Raw genomic sequence first — 19,521 nt, forward strand, 5'->3', positions numbered from 1 at the left:
TAATAAAAGAAAGTTTATTGAAAATTGCAAATTGTACAACAAAATATGAAAATGGAAAAAAATTAAATTAAATTAAACAAGTAAAATATTTTTATTATAATGATATTTGATGAAATTGTAATAAAAATGAACATCAATGTATAATTTTTTTTATTTTCATATTTGGAGTATATATGATATTAAAAGGATGTATTCAATTTAAAATTTAAAAGATTTAAAAAGAGTTTAAAATTTTATAAGTATTTGATTTAAATTTAAAAGGAGTCTATACAAATCCGATGATATTCAATTCAGATTTTAATAGATTTTATAAAAATCTATTAAAATATATGTTTATTTAATTTGAATTTTGTAAAATTCTTTTAAAATGTAGAAATATTTAAAAAGTCATTAACTTAAAATGATTTTAAAAAATAAAAATTGGATTTGAAATGAGTTTAAAAGTGAAATTGTAAAAAAAATTATTAATATAAAATCTAACTTTAATCTCAAAAATTTTATTGAATTCTTATAAATTTTTTATGAAATATATGAAATTTCATAATAATTTATTAAATCTTTTAAAATTTAAAATTTATTTTTAATTCATTAAACTCTAATAAATTGAATATATCTTTTTAAATCTATTAGTAATAGCATGTTATTTTTTAATGGCAAGATAATTGATGCCATTTTATTTTATCACACTTGAAACAGAAAAGAAAAAAAAAAAAGAAAAAGAAAAAGAAAAAGATCAAATCACAAAAGGTCTTAAATGATATTAACCTCAAAATTTAAGTAGGTGACTGTTAAAATAAATTAGAGATCAAAGTGCAAATCCATATTTGAAAAAGAAAGGGAAAAAAAAAAAAGAAGAAGTGCAAATCCCATTATATTATTGGTTTTTGTTTTTTCCCTTATTATTTTTGTTTTGTTTGTGAAAATATTTGAATAATTTTTTAAAAGTATTACTGACTAATAAAGAATGATTTTTTCAAAAATTACTTCTAAAAAAATATATATAAATCTCTAATAACATTTTTAATCAAAGCACTAATAAAGAGTAAGTTTTGTTAAAAAAAAAGAAAAATAGTTTTAGAGAAGAAAGACATAAACAAAAGCAGAAATTAACTTGAACAGTTCCAAACCGTAGAAAGAAGGTGAGATCCGAATTACAATGCCCACTTTTCCCCGCCCACTGACTCTTTCAAACTCAAAACACTCGTTTTCTGCCCCTGAAAAACCACGGACTCTTCTTCGGTCCCACAGCACCAGAACTTTCCATTGCACAATCCACCCCGTAAATTCTCCCCAGTCAACGTCTTCGCGTCTTTCCACGTAGGATTATGCCCAATACGTCAACCCTATCAATGGGCATTGATTCATCTGTCATAGTTTCGAATCACAGTCAAGTAACATTATCATGACGAAGATCGAGAAAGTATCTAAGAAAAAATTAAAAAAGTAATAAAATATCTAATCCTTATCCAATTGGCTTGGGGTGTTCAACTGGAAACGCTTTTATATAATTGTACGGTGTTGTTCTTGAACCCAGTGGCATAAGAGAATTATCAATTTATCCAAATTCTGCACACAAAAATATCAATCACAAACCCCCAAAAAGAAAAAAAAAAAAAGGAGGAAAATTTCGAGGTGCGTTTGCATACGATGATTAAGTTAGCCCTGCTTCGTTCTTGTTCTTCTTCTCCTTTACTTCTCGAAGCCAAAGATGTTCATCGTAAAGCACCATCTTCAACTGCGAGACTTGTTTACAGTAGTACTATAAGCTGTTCTTCTTCTTCTTCTTCTTCTTCTTCTCCTTCCAGACCCAACGCTTACATTCCAAAGCTCCAACCTTTTAGCCGCACCAAACTCGAACGGGCCGTCAAAGAACCCCCTTTGATCGAAAAATCAGAGAACGAGCTTGCTGGTACATTTTTTTTTTTTTTTTTTTTTTTTTTTTTGCTTTTTTCAAGAGTTTGGGTGGTTTTGTGATTGATCCGTATAAACCCTGTTCTTGTTTCTATTGTTTGTTTTGATTATAAATATGGGTTTTGTTTTTGGTTTTAGATTATTGTTCGACGCTCGAAGGAGACGATTCTTATAGCTGTTGGAGAGCATATTTTGAGCTGAAAGATCTCGAGGTTGGTTTATTTTTCTGTATCTTCCTGATCTGTAATATAGTTTGGTTTTTGATCTGGGAATTTGTTTGCCTTTTTTTGAAAAAAAAAATAATAATAATAATTCCATAAGTTTAAAATAAAATAAAAAAAGGTAGAGAGCAGAGTTTAAGTTATTCTCTTACTAATTTAACAGAGAATAGGATTTGTTATTATTTTTATTTTCCTTTTATCTGCTGAGAACTGGTTTTCTCGCCTAGAAAGGAAGGGGGGGGGGGGGGGGGGGGGGGGGGGGGGGGTGGTTTGAAATGAAGTAATGAAGTAGACGATTATGGATTAATCTAATTGAATCGATTATGGATTAATCTAATTGAAATGTTTAAGTTTCAACTGGTGCAAATATTTTAACTTCTTTTTTTTTTTTTTTTTAATGTGATTAAAAAATTCTTGTTCAGAGAGAAGCACCAAAACAAGAAGTGGAGAAGCTTATTCTTCAATCAGGTGGTGTGAAGTCTTTGATTGGATGTTTACACGGCATAGCAGCAATGCAAAAGGGGAAGAAGAAAGACTTCAGTCTGTCAAAGCCATTGAATTCAGAAGGAGGAGAGAGACCGTTTCCTATACCGGATGGATTGCCAAAATCGTTAACAGAGCTGGAGGAAGAAGAGAGATGTAGAATGCCAGACTCCCCCTACACAAGATTGCTTAGAACCAAAGGAAGGTTACCTGCTTGGTATTCTCAAGCTCCTGACCATGAAACAGATTAATTGAACTATGTTTAGTATTGGGTTGGTCAATTTGTGATATAACTTAGTTGTTTATAGATATATATATATATATATATATATATATATGATTGCTAAGAATAAATCCTCTGTTTCATAGGTTTGGAATTGTCTTGGGTAATAGCAATTGCAAAATGTTGTATTTAAGGTTGAGGGGTTTTGCTAGCTTATTTTAATGATTTCTTAAATTGTAAATTGAACTAGTTTTTAATATGCTGGATTTTTATTGAATATAAGTGCCTGCCTATAAATATTTTTGAAGATCAACCACACAATTTTCTTTGTTGTGATTCAATTAGGCTACTGGTCAATCAATACATGAAGCATGAAAACTTGCTCTGTGTGGAGATGAAGAACATATCTTTTGTTGTTTCTAATATTTTTCGCTTAAGAATGATAATTTCTTTTTACATTACTCATTGAAATACCATGTGTTGTGGTTTTAGGATTTGTGATTAAAGAGAATCCTATTAGTATAATGGACTGGTTTTTTCTATGCTGAATTTTTCTTCAAGTTATATCTTGAGAAGTATAACGGAGATAAAGAAAAGTTATCCCCCTTTAAACATTTTGTCACACCAGCCACAATTTGCCACATTCTTTCTTTGATTACCAATTTTAAAATGGCCGTGTTTGACATAGCTCTGTGTTTTTTTTTTTTTGTTTTTCTTCCTTCTTCTTCTTTTTTTTTTTTTTTTTTTTTTTTTTTTTTTTTGTGGGGCTAATAGACATAGCTTTATCAATAACACAGAGATGAAAATTTAAAATCCAATATGCACTGTTTTTTCCCCACGTTGCTTGTATCTTGAAGTTATGTTCCCTAAAGAAAAATTTATTCAGACACTGCTCTTCGAAGTCTCATTTGGACTGCAACATTTGGAGACGAACATGTTGCTCTTTTTCGGTGCATGCAAGGCATCTACAATTAGTGGGCAAAAACATGCATTTCAAAATTTCAATACATGGTATTATTCAACTGGAGCTCAAAAAGCTTCAAATAAGAAGTTTCTGAATTCTCAACGTGCTTAATTTTGGGAATGAAGAGTATGAATTACAGAAAGCCAGAATTTGAAGATTCCATGAAGATATATACCAAAATTAAAGATTAAGAATTACGGAAAGCCAGAATTTGTAGATTTCAGGGAGATATATAAATATATATAGTGGCTATGGGATAGTTGTTGACGTAAACAAATCTTGCAATTTCTTCTTTTACGTTCACCAACCATTGGTGGGATGAACACAAATCAGTTTGTTTCCCATTGCAGCAGGGCTGTAAAGATAACTATTTGAAGGTTTTTGTGGCAAGTAAAAGATACTTGATACCAAACTAGTGGCCAATTAATAACAACAAAAACATATATATATAGAATCTAACATGCCAAAAATAATATTTTTTTCACAAACCATCATATATGACCTGGCTAAAGCAGAGACATACATTAATTAGTAAGGCATAATATGTCAGCAGACAATTTTCTGGCTCTATAACTCCAAATGCCATTGCCAAGTATATGTGGGTGTAAAAACTCCCATAATTTTCGATACTAAAACTGGACTTTTCATCTTCCATAACCTCTCAAAACTTTTAACAATCAGTAACTTCCTTTGTTCCACCATATAACACCTTTTTCTATTCTCTTTCCAACCCCTACCCCCTTAATTGTCTGCCTTTCCTATAAGCAGCCTTGGGTCTACCAAGGCGGTCAGCCATGGCTAACCTTCTCTCAAAGCAGGCCTTTGGCTGCTTTCTTCTTCTTCTTCTTCTTCTTCTCATTTCCTCTTCTTTCTTCTTCACTTTCTCCTCTGCTTTAACCGATGCCGAAGCTTCCTTTATTGCTCAACGTCAGCTCTTGACGCTTCCAAAAGATGGAGATCTCCCCGACGAATTCGAATACGAATTCGACCTCGTTATCACCTTCGCAAACGATAGGCTGAAGCGCGCTTATATCGGTCTTCAAGCCTTGAAGAAAGCTATATATTCCGATCCATATAACTTCACTGGAAACTGGGTTGGCGCCAATGTTTGTGCTTATAAAGGTGTGTTCTGTGCACCGGCATTAGACGACTCGAATATCAGCGTCGTAGCCGGACTTGATCTCAACCACGGAGACATCGCCGGTCATCTTCCGGCGGAGTTGGCTCTGATGACCGACGTTGCTTTGTTCCATCTCAACTCCAACAGGTTCTGTGGGATAATCCCGGAGAGCTTCAAGAGGCTTAAATTGATGCACGAGTTCGACGTGAGCAACAACCGTTTGGTTGGTCCATTCCCTAAGGTCGTACTCCAATGGCCAGAAGTGACGTACCTTGATCTTAGATACAATGAATTCGAAGGGAAATTGCCCCCTGAGCTCTTTGTCAAACAGTTCGATGCCATTTTCTTGAACAACAATCGGTTCAGATCCACCATACCTGTAACTCTAGGGAATTCAACTGCCTCCGTTGTGACATTCGCTAACAATAAGTTCAATGGTTGCATTCCACGTTCCATTGGGAACATGAAGAATTTGAATGAGATTGTGTTCTTGAATAATGAACTTAGCGGTTGTTTCCCTTCAGAGATTGGTTTGCTTGAAGATGTTACTGTATTTGATGCTAGCAATAATGGTTTTGTTGGTACTTTGCCTAATAGTCTTTCGGGGTTGAAGAGCTTAGAGGAAATGGATATTTCGAAGAATAAGCTTACTGGGTTTGTTTCTGAGAATGTGTGCAAGTTGCCCAAATTGTTGAATTTCAGTTTTGGTCATAATTTTTTTAGTGGGGAGGCTCAAGCTTGCTTACCATCTTTTAATATGGATACGGGTTTGGATGATTCCGGAAACTGCCTGCCCGGTAGGCCCAACCAGAAGTCCAGTAAGACTTGCTTACCGGTTGTTAGTAAACCCGTGGATTGTAGTAAGAATTGTGGTGGGCCTTCTTCATCACGTGAGCCCAACCCTCCTAAGAGTTCAAGCCCAGTTTCAGTCCCACCAAAGTCACCTTCACCTTCACCTCCACCTCCAATGCAATCACCTCCACCACCACCACCACCGGTTTACTCTCCACCACCTCCACCACCGGTTCATTCTCCACCTCCACCGGTTTACTCACCACCACCACCACCACCGGTTCATTCCCCACCACCACCGGTTTACTCACCACCACCTCCACCACCGGTTCAGTCTCCTCCACCACCAGTCCACTCACCTCCACCACCGGTCCATTCTCCACCACCACCAGTCCACTCCACGCCACCTCCGGTCCACTCTCCGCCACCGCCAGTTCACTCTCCACCGCCACCAGTTCGCTCGCCTCCATCACCAGTTCACTCTTCGCCGCCACCGCCAACACCTGTTTCATTTCCTCCTCCTCCTCCACCAGGTGGCGATGACATCGTTCTACCACCGACATTCGGATCTCAGTACTCTTCACCTCCACCTCCGATGTTCCCGGGTTACTAATTAAGCCATTAGAATAAACCAGTCCAATTATTTATATTTTTCTTTGTCTTTGTATTTTCATTTCTATACTAGTTTGACCAATCCACGTTGTACACATTACCCATTTTGTTATTTGAGCTGCGCTTCCCATCATCATCGTATGTTGAATCATTGCAACTCTTCATCATGCATGTCATATGTCTCTCTTTTATTTTTATTGAGGTTCTAAAAGCCCCAAAAAAAGGTGACGAGGTCAAGCTTACCCTCTTAAAATTTTAGAGCAAACCTAAGCCTAATAAAATATTCATTTTTTTATTGTTATTAAATCGATTAAATAATGCATATTTAGAAAGCTGAGGTTTATATGTCTATTTAAACTCTAGCGCATGCAATTAAAATAAATAAGTAAATTACATAAACCCTTCCACTTTAATTTTTTTTCCAATTCAAATTTTAGAAATTTAACATTTTTGTAATTGACAAAAATACCCTTTGTGTAAAATTTTAAAAGTAAAAAATAACTACTCTGTCTTTGTGGAGTCAAAAATAAAATAAATTATAAAATATGACCCTTTGACAAAAAAATAATATTTAAATTTAGTTTTTCAAAAAAAAAAAATGTTTATATGTATTATGTTAATTTACTGGCAAGTTACACCAAGTTTTGTAGTTTTAACTGTTCTATTTTACATTAGGATATTTTTGTGCAAAATCAAACGTTGTCGACAACTACGATATTAGCAAACTTGAAACAACTAAAAAAAAAAAAAAATTAGCAAACAATTATTTATAGTTGTTTTATAAAAACTTCATACTTTTAAAAAGTTTTCGACATAGAAAATTCTTAAAAAATAAATAGTACAATTTTAAGGCATTTATAATTTAATGGTTTTAATTTTGATTTAGAAGAAACTCTTGTAGAAATATGGAGATTGAGAGGAAGAACATATCCTTTGTTGTAGTCAAACTTATGATGAGGAATAACAAATCCATTCTACATTTTTGTTATTTGAAATAATTAATCCCCTGAATGGTGAATATGTCTACCAAAAGTATTCTAAATTTATTAATCAAATATTTGATATCCAGTAGCTTTGTATTATGCAATTTTTTTTTTCAGTTTTCATGATTTTAAGGCTTAATATATCAATTATTAATAAAACAACTGCATCATAAATTTGGTATTTGCTGAATTGTCGGTTTATTAAGTTGTTAATTTTATTTTATTATCATAAAGATATTTAAAGCAAAAAAAATAAATTTAGAATATAAGAAAACTAAAAATTAAATTTTGAATTCTAAATTTGAATCTAAGCTTTAAATTTGAAATCTGAGCTCCATACCTGAACTTAAAGCCTAGCTCAATGCTCATAGGGCCACATAGCGGATTTTAATTTTGGCAAATTGGCCCAGTTCTAGTTTGAAAAAAGCCCATATAAACCTGTTAAGTTTGAATTGTTGGGCTTGGGCCCAATTGGATAGTCCGAATTTAAACCCCTACTCTTGAGTCCAATACAGCTCAGGTTTAGTATGTAAGGAGTTGCAAAAACAATCTTTCACTCAGATTAGTACAACATCTTCAGAACTTGCCTTTCATCCTTTTTAAGCAATTGCTTTACATAATAATCATCTTCCATCATATTATCAAAAACATTCAGATTCTTAATCTTTAAGAAAATTAATTATCCCCTCATTTGCTGAGTTTCCTTGGGCTCATTCCATATATACCACATGCAGACCATTTGTGTCATTGGGATTTTTTATCTTAAAAATTTCTAAAAGTGGAGTTGTTGAAGATGCAAGTGCCAACTTTCTTTTACTATAACTTTTGCCAAAAAATCTACCCCCACTAAAAGGTGTATGTATTACTCTGCTGAAAGGATAAAAGTACAAGCTCTATTCAAACAAGATAGGTATGCTATCGAAAACTGAAAAGCTTATGGTGATTTGTCACAAACAAGTAGATGTTCTGGGAACATTTTGTCTTAGCCTACAATAAAATACTTGTCTCGGATTAGGTACAACTTAGAGAGAAGTAAAGGAAAAAAAACGTTTTAGATTACGAGCTAGCCTTACAGTTAGTAAAATAAAACAATGTGAAATGAGGAATTAGCATCAAATCAAGCATTACAATATTCTTTTGCACAAGATTTCGATATTAAATTCTTAAGTCTAAAATTGTGCATATTAAAAAATGTCAAAAAATTCTATACCAAAGTAAAGCATAATTATTTATATAGTCTCAAGTAGCTGATCATAACTTGTGAATGTATATCAAATTTATTTTTGTAACATCTCTCTAAGTTGGTGTTATGGATAATACATGTATTTATTTAATTTTGTTGATTTAAGGATATCTTTTTAAGGAGAAATTTGTGTTTTATGAAAGTCAGGCACAACATTTGGAAATAAATTTTTTTTTCAATTAACGGTTTCCCATCCTGATGCGAACACATTCTCATTTGCTTGAAAATTAATAAGAAAAAAAGAATATAAATTTATTGCCAGAGAAAAATATATTTATCAAATATTTAGGGTTAAAGAAATTCTAAATGCACCATATCAATTCAATTCATGTGATTTTTTACCATAGTAATTTTTTTTTCTTTATTTTGTTCAATGTTTATTTGTTTTATTTGCTAATCGTTTACCATTACTATTATTTTTATTTATTTATTTTTTGTGTTAACTTCATCATTACTATTTATTGAACAAACTCTGGGCAATTCGTATTATTAGACTAGCACCACATATGCATTGCAATACTTCATAATGATAGATCAAAATAACCAAATTTTGTGATATGATTTATTTTAAATTAACAAATATTAAGGTGAAGTACCAAAGTATATAATACCAAAGTATATAATATCTAGTTAGATATATGTTGCTTTATTTTCTCTCTATATTCAGTTGGATGGTTAATATTCTTTCCTTACATAGATAATGATTTTCTTAGTCACGCTTTACTTTGTTACTAAGACAAATATATAACCATATTAGGTAAACATAACAACTATTAATTATCAACAACCTTTATTTATTTTTTTCAATATATCGTTTGGAAAGGTTGGCAATGATTTTTACATGTTTTAATGAATAAAAAATAGTACTTCCATAAATGACACACCTGTTTGTTGAACAATGTTTTAAGCCTAACCCAATTAGCCTAATTAGATATAAAATAATTCAGTCCAATTTAACCTAATGTGTCTAATATAACAATTAGCCAGTAATCATTTTCCTCTTATTAGTTCTATGTGCATACATTTTTATTGACAAATAAAAAAAGACAAAATGATACCATATATTAAGCATTTTTGTTGAAGAAATTATAAAGAAATGTACAATCATCTTAATTATATATTTAATTTCAATTATCTTATACATTGAACACTGCCAATCAGAACTTGAAAGTAGTTTTATTTATTTTTTATTCCGACTATGACTTTCTTTTGAGCATTATAACTTTTAAACTATCATTCATTTGGTAAGAAAAAAAATTCAAAAGATCAAACTACTTTTGGTGAAAAATCAAACTACCTTTCTAGTTATAGAATAGTAATTATAATTATCACTCCACTAACCACTCATGCGTCCTTACTCCTTAAATGGAAAGGCTTAGAGTGGACCAAGCAGACGGGGCAAGCCCAACCACCCGAAAATCCCAACGAGTCTAGCGAACATGCAAAGAAACGATGTCGTATGATTAAATATAAACATACGGCGTCGTTGTCTTGCTTCAAATCACTTTGTGAACGAGGATAGATTAGGAAGTGACAAATAAGCGACGTGAAAAAAACGAGGTCGTATTACGTAAAAACATATACGACGTCGTTGTCTAGCATCGAATCCCTTGTCGTACACGCTGAGAAGGAAACCGTGGAGACCACGTCCGTACCATTTCATCAACAAAGCGAGAAAAAGTCCCCTGCGACACTACCAAACGGAGACACACATATAGAAATTCAATTCAAAGTTCCAATTCAAAGCAATTGAAAAGATTTTCTCGGAAATTGAAAAGATTTGCTCAGAATTTCAAGGCAGTGCTTCAAGAAATAAATAAATAAATTCCATATTCTTTGAAGACGTTGAAGAGTTGAAGACCAATTGGGGTTTTGGCTTACAATGGAGGAAGATAAACAGCCATTAAAGGAAGAGAATAATCCTCAAAAGATAGAAGATGAAGAAGCAGAGGTAGAAGAAGCCAAAGAACCCCCAAAACAAAGTAGTGGAGGAGGAGGAGGAGGAGGAGGATGGGGAGGCTGGGGGTTTTCCCCGTTCTCTGTTCTCTCGGATCTCCAAAAGGCCGCCGAAGAGATTACTCGCAATGTAAGCACCTTTCCGCATGGGAAATGACCTAATTTTTTTTTTTTTTTCCCGATGTGGTTTTGTATTTGGTCATGGTTGAGTATCAGATCTAATTTATGGCGATGAAGTTTGATTAGGTCTTTAAAAATTTCCTAAATGCAATGCAAAGATAGATTTCGCGTAAATGCTACATCTGTTTTTGCTTTTTGGCTTTGATTCTGGCATTTTATGAATCTTACTGCATTTCTTTTCTTCTGATTGGGAAGTAGGAAAATATATTGCTTTACTATTTGACAGTTCACTTAACTGAAACATACCTTTTAGTAGTCTGTTTCTGTAATGTTTGTTTTGGGTTCTTAATTGAAAGGAAGTGAAAAAGAAAAAAAAAAAAAAAGAAAAAAAAAGCGGTGTTTGGAATTTTGATTTTCTGTATGTTCTAATTTAAGGTTTGGCCTTTTTTTATTCAATTTTTGTTGAGCAATGCTTTGTGACAACAGGCTACTGCGGCTGCTCAGACAGCGGCGAAGAGCATTGCAGACATTCAAAATGCTGAGGACTCGGAGTCTTCTAAGGAGGAGGAAGGGATTGAAGAATCTGCAACTGAGAAGGAGAGTGAAGATGAGAATGATAAGCTGCGAAAATCTGCTCTGGATAGATTGGAGAAAGCTAGTGGCGATTCGATCTTTGGTCAGGCAAGTTTTATGATGAAATGTACATGCATTGATTATATTTGTGGTTCAACTTTGAAGTTGTACCATGAAAAAAATCCATATCCTTTATGCATGTTACATATAGTGCTTGCCCATTTTGGTAAATTATATGTTTATTAACTTTGTTGGAAATACTGAGATAGTGTAGGTTTATTAAATTTATAATTTTAACTATGTCTTTGGAGGCCCAATATAAAAAAGCAAATTGTTAGAGGACTCAAATAGTATAGGAAAAGGATGCACGTAGCCTGTTGATTATATGTTTTAATTTTTCTTTAGATGCACGTAGCCTGTTGATTATCTGTTTTAATTTAATTTAGATGCACGTAGCTTGTTGATTATATGTTTTAATTTTTCTTTAGTTTTTGATATTGAAAGCTTCACTGAGTTGAGTTGCATTTCTACATTTATTTCTTATTTGATAATGAGTCTTGAGATTATGCTATTGTTAGGGAAGCTTTTGCATTTTGGCCACTATTCTTATCCATCACTTCTTCTCTCATCATATCATCCCATAAATAATGTTATAACCAACCTTAAGAATTGTTAGAGGATCCTTCTCTATGTAAAAGTTCTGTTGCAAATTAATTCGGATGTTTCTTAAATTTTCTGTGAAGTTTTTTAAGCAGTTGTTCACCTTGTACGTTTCCTTAAGCATGCCATTGCTTCAAAATTTTTTATATTGACAGGGTTTGAAGGTTTTGGATAACTCTGTGGAGAATTTTGCTTCTGGAGCATGGCACACATTAGGAAGTGCATGGAAAGGGGGCACAGATTTGGTTCAAAAGTATGTTTCTATGCAGTTGAATGTTCAGACCAATTTGCTAGAGGAAAAAAAAAAAAAAAAAAAAAGAGTGCATGCTGAAGAGTCTTTTGCATATCCTGGGTTAAAGTTTTGTTTGGTCCATTATTCTGGATTAAAGTTAGTTACTAAAAGATGTTTGGGCAGCTGATGTCTACTGGCCAATTGCATTTGGTACACCAGAATAAGGCCCTCATATCCAAGTTACATAACTGAGGCCTCTGGTAGCTCTGGAGAATTTCCATTAGAAATTTGGTTTATCTAGGTCGTGGAAACATTGGCTGCTTGGTCTGGGCAGAAGTTACTTTTGTAAATTTCTAGCTAGTTGATTTAAAAGTCTATGGATGAACTGGAAAGTGGGATTTGTCTTAGTTCGGTTTTTAACATTTATATACTGTTTTAGGTTATTTTATCTTCCACTACAATCTGTTCATGCACCTTCTTATTCATTTGCTGAATAATTGTGTTTATGTTGCTTATTCTGTAGGCTTGAGCATTCTGCTGTCAACCTCGCAGACTCTATTCAGCATGGCGGTTCAGTTGCACCATCCATATTAGAGGTTTACATGACTCTTATTCTTTAGCATTTTCGCGATCATTGACGTCATTGCTTAATATTGTTGTTATTATTTTTTTGCTTTACAGACTGGAAAAGTTTTTACCTCGAAGGGAATGCAAGTGCTTGAACTTGTAGGCAAGGAAACTATGGATCTGTTGATCTCAGAGACAGGTATAGAAGTTGAGAAGAATTCTAAAGATGCCGAACAAGAAACAACTGATGATCAATTACTTGAGGAAGTGACATTTGACCGATGCTTCTACATATATGGAGGTCCTGAACAGTTAGAGGTCATTTTCTTATCCCTGACCTTGATTTCTGCTAACTTGAAAAATATTCAGTTGAAATTGTTAAACTGTGATGCTGTCAGGAATTGGAAGCATTGTCCAACCATTATGCACTGTTATTTAACCGAAGAAAAGGAAAACTATCATCTGATCAGAAATCTGTTTATGATGGAAAGCTTAAGGAGGTTCAACAGATTTTCAGTGTGCACACTGAAATGGATGGAAGTGGTACAGAATCAGACAAAGGCAAGAAAAAAGAGACCGGGGTTGATGGAGATAGCGATGAGATTAAAAATTTACATGATTCAAGTGTCAGCAAGGCTGCTGATATGGCTGCAGGGTAATTATGTCTTGCACAAAATGTATTTCTATTTCTTGACAAAGTTTCATCTCTATGATCATCATTGAGTAAGAGTTTGTGCCTCTCTGGATGTTCATGTTAGTTTCACTGCTTCTTCTGGACCTTCATCGAATTTTGATTACTGATGTTTCAGTTTCAATTCCTAACATGAAGCATTATAGTTAGTGTTGCTCAATTAAACTCCTTATGATCACTTAAATTAACACATTACACGAGCTAGATTACAATAAACATTCATATAGCTTTCCTTGCTCCTCCTAGGAGCTCTTTGTCTGATGTGTCTTTACGAGGCTTCTGTGAATGGTATGTCGTTACGATGCCCTCTTATCCTGGCCAGATCTCTCATTAATAGGCAATCTGGAGCTTTTCCATCTTCATGGTTTTCAAAATTGCTTTCTTTGTAATTGTGTAAAATGAAAGTGATATTATGTATCAGCATATCAATTTTGTAGCTTACATGGATTATGTACTTAAGGTGTTTGAGTTAGAAAGGCTTAATGGTAAAAGGTAATGTTACAGAATAGTTACTGTAGAGCAAGGGAATCTTGTAATAAACTGATTCCAACTATATGTGCCTCTTATATATATATGTGCTCTTGTTTTTTTATTTGTTATTTTTTATTATTTGAACACGTTCAAGTTACGTGAGTGGAAGTTTGTGGGTCTAGTTAATTGTGATCTTGGATAGATTGTTTAGAAGGCTTGTTTGCTTTATTACTTCTTTTCCCTGTTATAAACTTATGTGGCAGCCGGTTTGAGAGAATCTATACTTGACACTTTGTAGGTTCACCAGCGCTTTAGCAGGATTAGCTGTTAATGACATAATTCAAAGGACTGCTGGCAGGCTAGAATCACTACACTCAGAGGGTGTTCATGTATGAAGATCTCTCTGTTCTGTTAGAAACATTTGAGGCCATTTTATTTCTATTGAGTTGCTTTTCTTGTCTACTAGTAAATTTGATTCAATATTTAATGTGCTCATACAGAGACTCTCAGATATGTGCTGTTCTGCAGTGTCCCAATTACTGATACTTGGCAAATCCGTCATATCCGGTGCTAACAAAATTCAGGAAGATGCTGATACTGATTTGGTGAATATTGATTGGCCTGAAGATTCTGTTGAAAAAGCTAAGATTATCAGATCAAAAGCTCAATCAATGACAGGATATGTGGAAGCAGTGGCTAACAGTTTCATTACAGGTTGACTTTCTTTTGCATCTTTTTTTATGTATTTGTAAATGTTTTTTCTTTATATTTGCATAATAATGTCAAGAAAGGAATTTTTTTTTGGGAAAGGTATCATCTATATAAATTAGAGATAACTAGAAAATAGATTGAATTGATGACCACTTATATATTAGTACTTGAAGAGGTCAAATTTCCAATGTCTCCTTTGAATTACCTGGGCAACAAAGGATCGAGATCCATAAAGCAAGCATGATCTTCTGAGGCTCGTAGAAAGAGTGGCAGTCGTAAATTTTTTCAGTTTATGACCATTGGACTAATCTGAAAAATAGTTTGCGCCGCCACCAGGTTTCCAAGTTGTATGGGGCATGCTGCTACCATGTTTCTTACATTTCTTGTCACTTAGATGCTGCTTAATCCATGTGATGGTGTTCATAAAGTTTTGGAGCATATTAGATTTTTTTTCATCCTTAATTCTGATTTAGCCACTTTTTATGGTTGCAAAAAATCCTAAATTCGTTGCCAAGGAAAATTTGTACGGTATACATATTTCTTCTTGACACTTTTGGATTCTTGACACATTTTGCAGGCATATCCGATGTGGCCGAAGCTTATTTAGCGGCCATAAAAGCTGCTTCTGTGGAATCCAATGAAGTTTCACAGACATCAATCCAGGAAAAAGCAAATGCCTTCTCTGAGCATCTCCGTGTTGACCAGACCACAGCCGTGGGAAAGATCCAGGATGGGCTACAATATTTATGCTATGTAGTTGTTTCTACTTCTATGCCTGCTGCTTGAAATCTAGGATGCATTAGTCTGTCAAATACTCTTAGCTTTCTCTCTCTGTACATAGTTTCCATTGAAAGTGGGGTTTGAACTCCAATTTCATTTAAACTTTTATGTGATAGTTATGCCACTGAAATTTCACTGAAGAAGCATAACATAATTTTCTTAGAATGTCAAGAGTGGTGTCTGGCTCTTCAATGATTGGAAATCTTATGAAAAAACTTAAAAAAAAAAAAGTTTCTTATTTCAATAACATGTATTATTCTTTAATATGCTTTGCATATCAGTTTTTTTATTTCTCTCTCTATGAATTTGGTAAAATGATTGACTCAAAACAAATTAGTGTGCAAGACGATTGGAGATTATATATTCCTAGGTGGACCATAGTGATATCATTCTATCGTTTCAATTACGAATATGAATTTCACCGAACTTATAATTTTTATGCGCTTTTTTGTTTGTTTTTTGGGTTAATTTTTCATTTTTAATACGTTCGGTTTCAAAAAATTAAAAAGGGCAAACGATGTCCCAACAATCGACTTGCATCTAAATGTCTTTTCTTCTTGTCAACATTCTAGATTCCCCAACCCACCACAAGCTTCAGAGTGTAGTACATACGCCCTTCATGAGCGCGTTGGAAGCCTATCTGAATGTACACCTAAGAAGTTTAAACAGATTACCTGTCAATGATGCAGCCAAAATAATAATGCAAAAAAAAAGCCATCTAAAATGGATAACATTTCGTTTGAGCTTCACCCAAAAACACTGTCAATGGTCGATGTATTTAGGGACTAAAACTTTATCTTTTGTTGCGGTTATGTTCGTATATATATGCACCACTCTTGAGTTATACACTATTTGATCGGTTTCCTCAACTCCAAGATTCATGGCCATGGGAGAGTTGGATTCAGCCTTCATCCAAGACATAGAACATAGGCCCAACCTCAAATCCACTGAACCTGTTGATGATGGAATACCCACCATTGATCTCTCAGCTTTGACCCTTGCTGACTCCCATAAAATTGTCTCGGAGATTGGCCTTGCATGCGAAGAATGGGGATTTTTCCAAATAATCAATCATGGAGTACCTTTGGATTTGCAGAGGAAAGTAGAGAAGGTGGCTAGGGAATCCTTTGAGCTACCATCAGAGGAGAAATGGAAGGTGAAACGGGACGAGGCGAACCCCTTTGGTTACTATGACAGCGAGCTCACTAAAAATGTCAGAGATTGGAAGGAACTTTTTGATTTCTTGGTTGAAGATAGAACTGTGATCCCAGCTTCACCTGAGCCTGATGATAAGGAGTTGATGACAATAACTAATCAGTGGCCTCTGTACCCTCCTGAATTGAGGTAATTTAATTGCTTCTTTAATCCGATAGATTTTCAAATTATATAACACTTATAAGCTGCTATATATATATATATATATATAGAGTGGGAGTGATTCTACGTTCAGGACGGTCTTGATCGTGTTTTATTACGTGAGGAAATTATTGACCATTCCATTAAAACTAACGGTGCAGAATAGAATGTCAATTTTCATTCCAAAAATGTGTTCCCATGTGCTTCCCTTTACTTCCCTTGCCTTCCTTTCGCATTTCCCTTTAGTCTACCATGAATGCTACACCGTCGCCATCCTTGTCCGTGACTTGGGTATTTCTCTTAATATATTGTCTTTTTCTTTTTTCCCTTATCAATTAATACCTTGGAAGTGGTTTATAAATATTTACTCAGCCTCTCCTTCTTTAAAAAAAAGCTTTCTGAAAAAATGTTATTATGGAAATCTTAGTGGGTTCAATGGGAGAAAAATACATTTCAAAATGACCAAAAAAGATTTGTAAACTCTTTTAAAAAAATTGCAGCAAAAACAAAAAAAATCCAAAAAATAGAAAAAGACAACGATTTTTTTAAAACCATTACCTTTTAACTGTCGTAAAAAGTGAGAAAAGCTGACACTTTCTTTAAAACCATCGCCTCTTTTCTGTTTTTTTTGTTTTTGTTTTTTCTTTTTTTGGCTGAAATTTTTTTAACAGAGTTTGTGAAAGGAAAAATGGGAGATCTGGTATGGAAGGGAGCACAAGAACAAGCAGTGGCAACTTGCAGCCTGAAACTTCAACCAGTTCTTCTATGGAGGCCATGCCAGCTATTGTTCTTCAATGGTGGCCATTGTACACTAAACCTCCACAAATCCCATCGACAGAGCCCCTTCAAATGCCTCTCTTACACTCCTTGAGTATGAGCAGTATATTTATAATAAACAAAGAAAGTTGAACTAAAGTTTGGCTTAATTGAACTGAGAAAAAAATTGAATGGGCAATATGAAATACTTGCAAAACAATATTTAACTTCTAGGAAGAAAAGAACAGAACCTGAACCACAGGGCTGTCAAGTTTGGTGAGTTGAGCCTAAAAGCCTCCATGGCACAAATGAGAGGTAAGCTGAAAAAAGTTTCAAGTGGGTTAGAGTTTTCAAGATTCCTCTTCAACCCATTTGAATTTTAACCAATTTTTATTTATAGAAAGCTCTGTGTTAGTTCTTGAGCATCGACATCTGAGTTCATCTTTTCATATTTTTATTGTTTAAATTATTAGCAACTTTGGTTTTGATTTGAACGACTGAACTATCCACCATAGCAAAAGCCTAGACATTGATTGATAAATTCTGACACGCTATTCATCAATTCGATTTCCTGAACAAAATTCAAATTTAAATTGCTGAATTTCTATAGTTTGATATTTGTTTTGGAACTTGGTCTTGCACTTAAAATGATTGCCTTTTTACCTAGAGAGGTGTTCCAGGAGTATGCCAAAGAAATGGAAAAGCTGGGTTTCAAGTTATTGGAACTCATTGCGCTAAGCTTAGGCTTGCCAGAAAACAGGTTCACCGGGTAGTTCAATGGCCAAACACCTTCATCAGAATCAATTACTATCCTCCATGCCCTTTTCCTCACCTAGCTCTAGGTGTTGGTCGCCACAAGGATGCTGCAGCCTTAACCATCCTTGCCCAAGATGATGTTGGAGGATTGCAAGCTAAGCGAAAGTCAGATGGAGAATGGATCACTGTTAAACCCACCCCAAATGCCTATGTCGTCAATGTTGGTGATGTTTTACACGTACTATTCATTAACCCTGCAACATTCTGAAATATAAAGTGCAAACCATGTGTAACATATGTCAATCATCATTGTTGTGTCCACTTCCTAAAAGTTCAGACTTTTGGAACGATGATAGCAAATTTGATTATCAAGTTAGTCTTGTAAGAGCATATATGCTTTTAGTTAATGGTAATTTTAACAATATACTTGATTTATGGAGATAATATTTGATGTGGTAATTGCATATCGGATATGCATTTCCCAAAAGTTTGAGAAATGGGTTTGTTATGTTGCAGATTTGGAGCAATGAAAAATATCGTAGTGTGGAGCAGAGGGTGGTGGTGAATAAGCTGAAGGAAAGGTTGTCCATTCCATGCTTCTTCCTTCCAGGTCCTCATGTTATGGTGAAGCCCGTAGAGGAGCTCTTGAATGGAGAAAATCGTCCTAAGTACAAGGAATACAACTGGGGCAAGTTCTTTGTCAACAGAAGCCGCAGTGACTTCAAGAAACTTGAAGTGGAGAACATCCAAATTGAACATCTTAGACTGTGAATCAAGAGAAATAAGGGTAAAGAGAAGTTTGTTCACCAGACAAACAATTATAAACAGTTCAGAGGCTTTAAAATCTGAATCAATGAATAGATCTGAATCAATGAATGGCTCCTTCTTTTCATTTATGTATTTAATTATTTTTACATAGCTAAATAAGCAGTGGAGGGAAATACTTACCCTACCAAAAAAAAAAAAAAAAAAGGCCAAGAGTCTAAACAAAAGACAAAAAAAGAAAAAGAAAAAAAAAAAAAAGCCATAAATCGTTTTGCTTTTATTTCTGTGAGTGGATTTAATTGGCTGCACAGAGTGCATGGATATTTGTAGATGTCGAAATTTGTCCCTGTAGGATTAAATTTAGAAGTCCTAGCTAATATTTTGAATCCCATTCCACTTTTAATTAATGGTAGGAGCAAACCCATTTCTTAAAACCTTGATGCCATATGAATGCTTCTCTGATCATAAATTAATTGTCGACGATGGCATAAGACCAAAAAATGAACAGAACGTATTTACCAAAAAAATAAAAAAGAACAAAAAGAAAAAGAAAAAGAAGGACAAAGCGTAATAAG

General features: G+C 34.1%; 3 protein-coding genes and 1 pseudogene across 3 annotated transcripts; all 4 read left to right on the forward strand.

The window, feature by feature from the left end:
* The first annotated feature begins 1,485 nt into the window (after positions 1–1,485).
* Positions 1,486–3,151, forward strand: LOC107411200 (CCG-binding protein 1). Its single transcript, XM_048481596.2, has 3 exons — positions 1,486–1,909; positions 2,050–2,123; positions 2,555–3,151. Exons 1-3 carry the CDS (start codon positions 1,648–1,650, stop codon positions 2,864–2,866), a joined length of 648 nt encoding a protein of 215 aa, XP_048337553.1. The 5' UTR covers positions 1,486–1,647; the 3' UTR covers positions 2,867–3,151.
* A 1,226-nt stretch (positions 3,152–4,377) lies between these two features.
* Positions 4,378–6,477, forward strand: LOC107411239 (pollen-specific leucine-rich repeat extensin-like protein 3). Its single transcript, XM_016018782.4, has one exon. It carries the CDS (start codon positions 4,597–4,599, stop codon positions 6,325–6,327), a length of 1,731 nt encoding a protein of 576 aa, XP_015874268.2. The 5' UTR covers positions 4,378–4,596; the 3' UTR covers positions 6,328–6,477.
* A 3,726-nt stretch (positions 6,478–10,203) lies between these two features.
* On the forward strand, positions 10,204–15,577 carry LOC107411270 (uncharacterized). Its single transcript, XM_016018814.4, has 9 exons — positions 10,204–10,638; positions 11,115–11,309; positions 12,017–12,114; positions 12,617–12,689; positions 12,775–12,978; positions 13,059–13,315; positions 14,121–14,211; positions 14,323–14,536; positions 15,111–15,577. The coding sequence occupies exons 1-9, from the start codon at positions 10,435–10,437 to the stop codon at positions 15,317–15,319; spliced, it is 1,545 nt and encodes a 514-aa protein (XP_015874300.2). The 5' UTR covers positions 10,204–10,434; the 3' UTR covers positions 15,320–15,577.
* A 123-nt stretch (positions 15,578–15,700) lies between these two features.
* On the forward strand, positions 15,701–19,077 carry LOC107411230 (protein DMR6-LIKE OXYGENASE 1-like; annotated as a pseudogene).
* The last annotated feature ends 444 nt before the right edge of the window (positions 19,078–19,521 follow it).

Source organism: Ziziphus jujuba, chromosome 9, assembly GCF_031755915.1.
Source record: "Ziziphus jujuba cultivar Dongzao chromosome 9, ASM3175591v1".
Lineage (NCBI taxonomy): Eukaryota > Viridiplantae > Streptophyta > Magnoliopsida > Rosales > Rhamnaceae > Ziziphus > Ziziphus jujuba.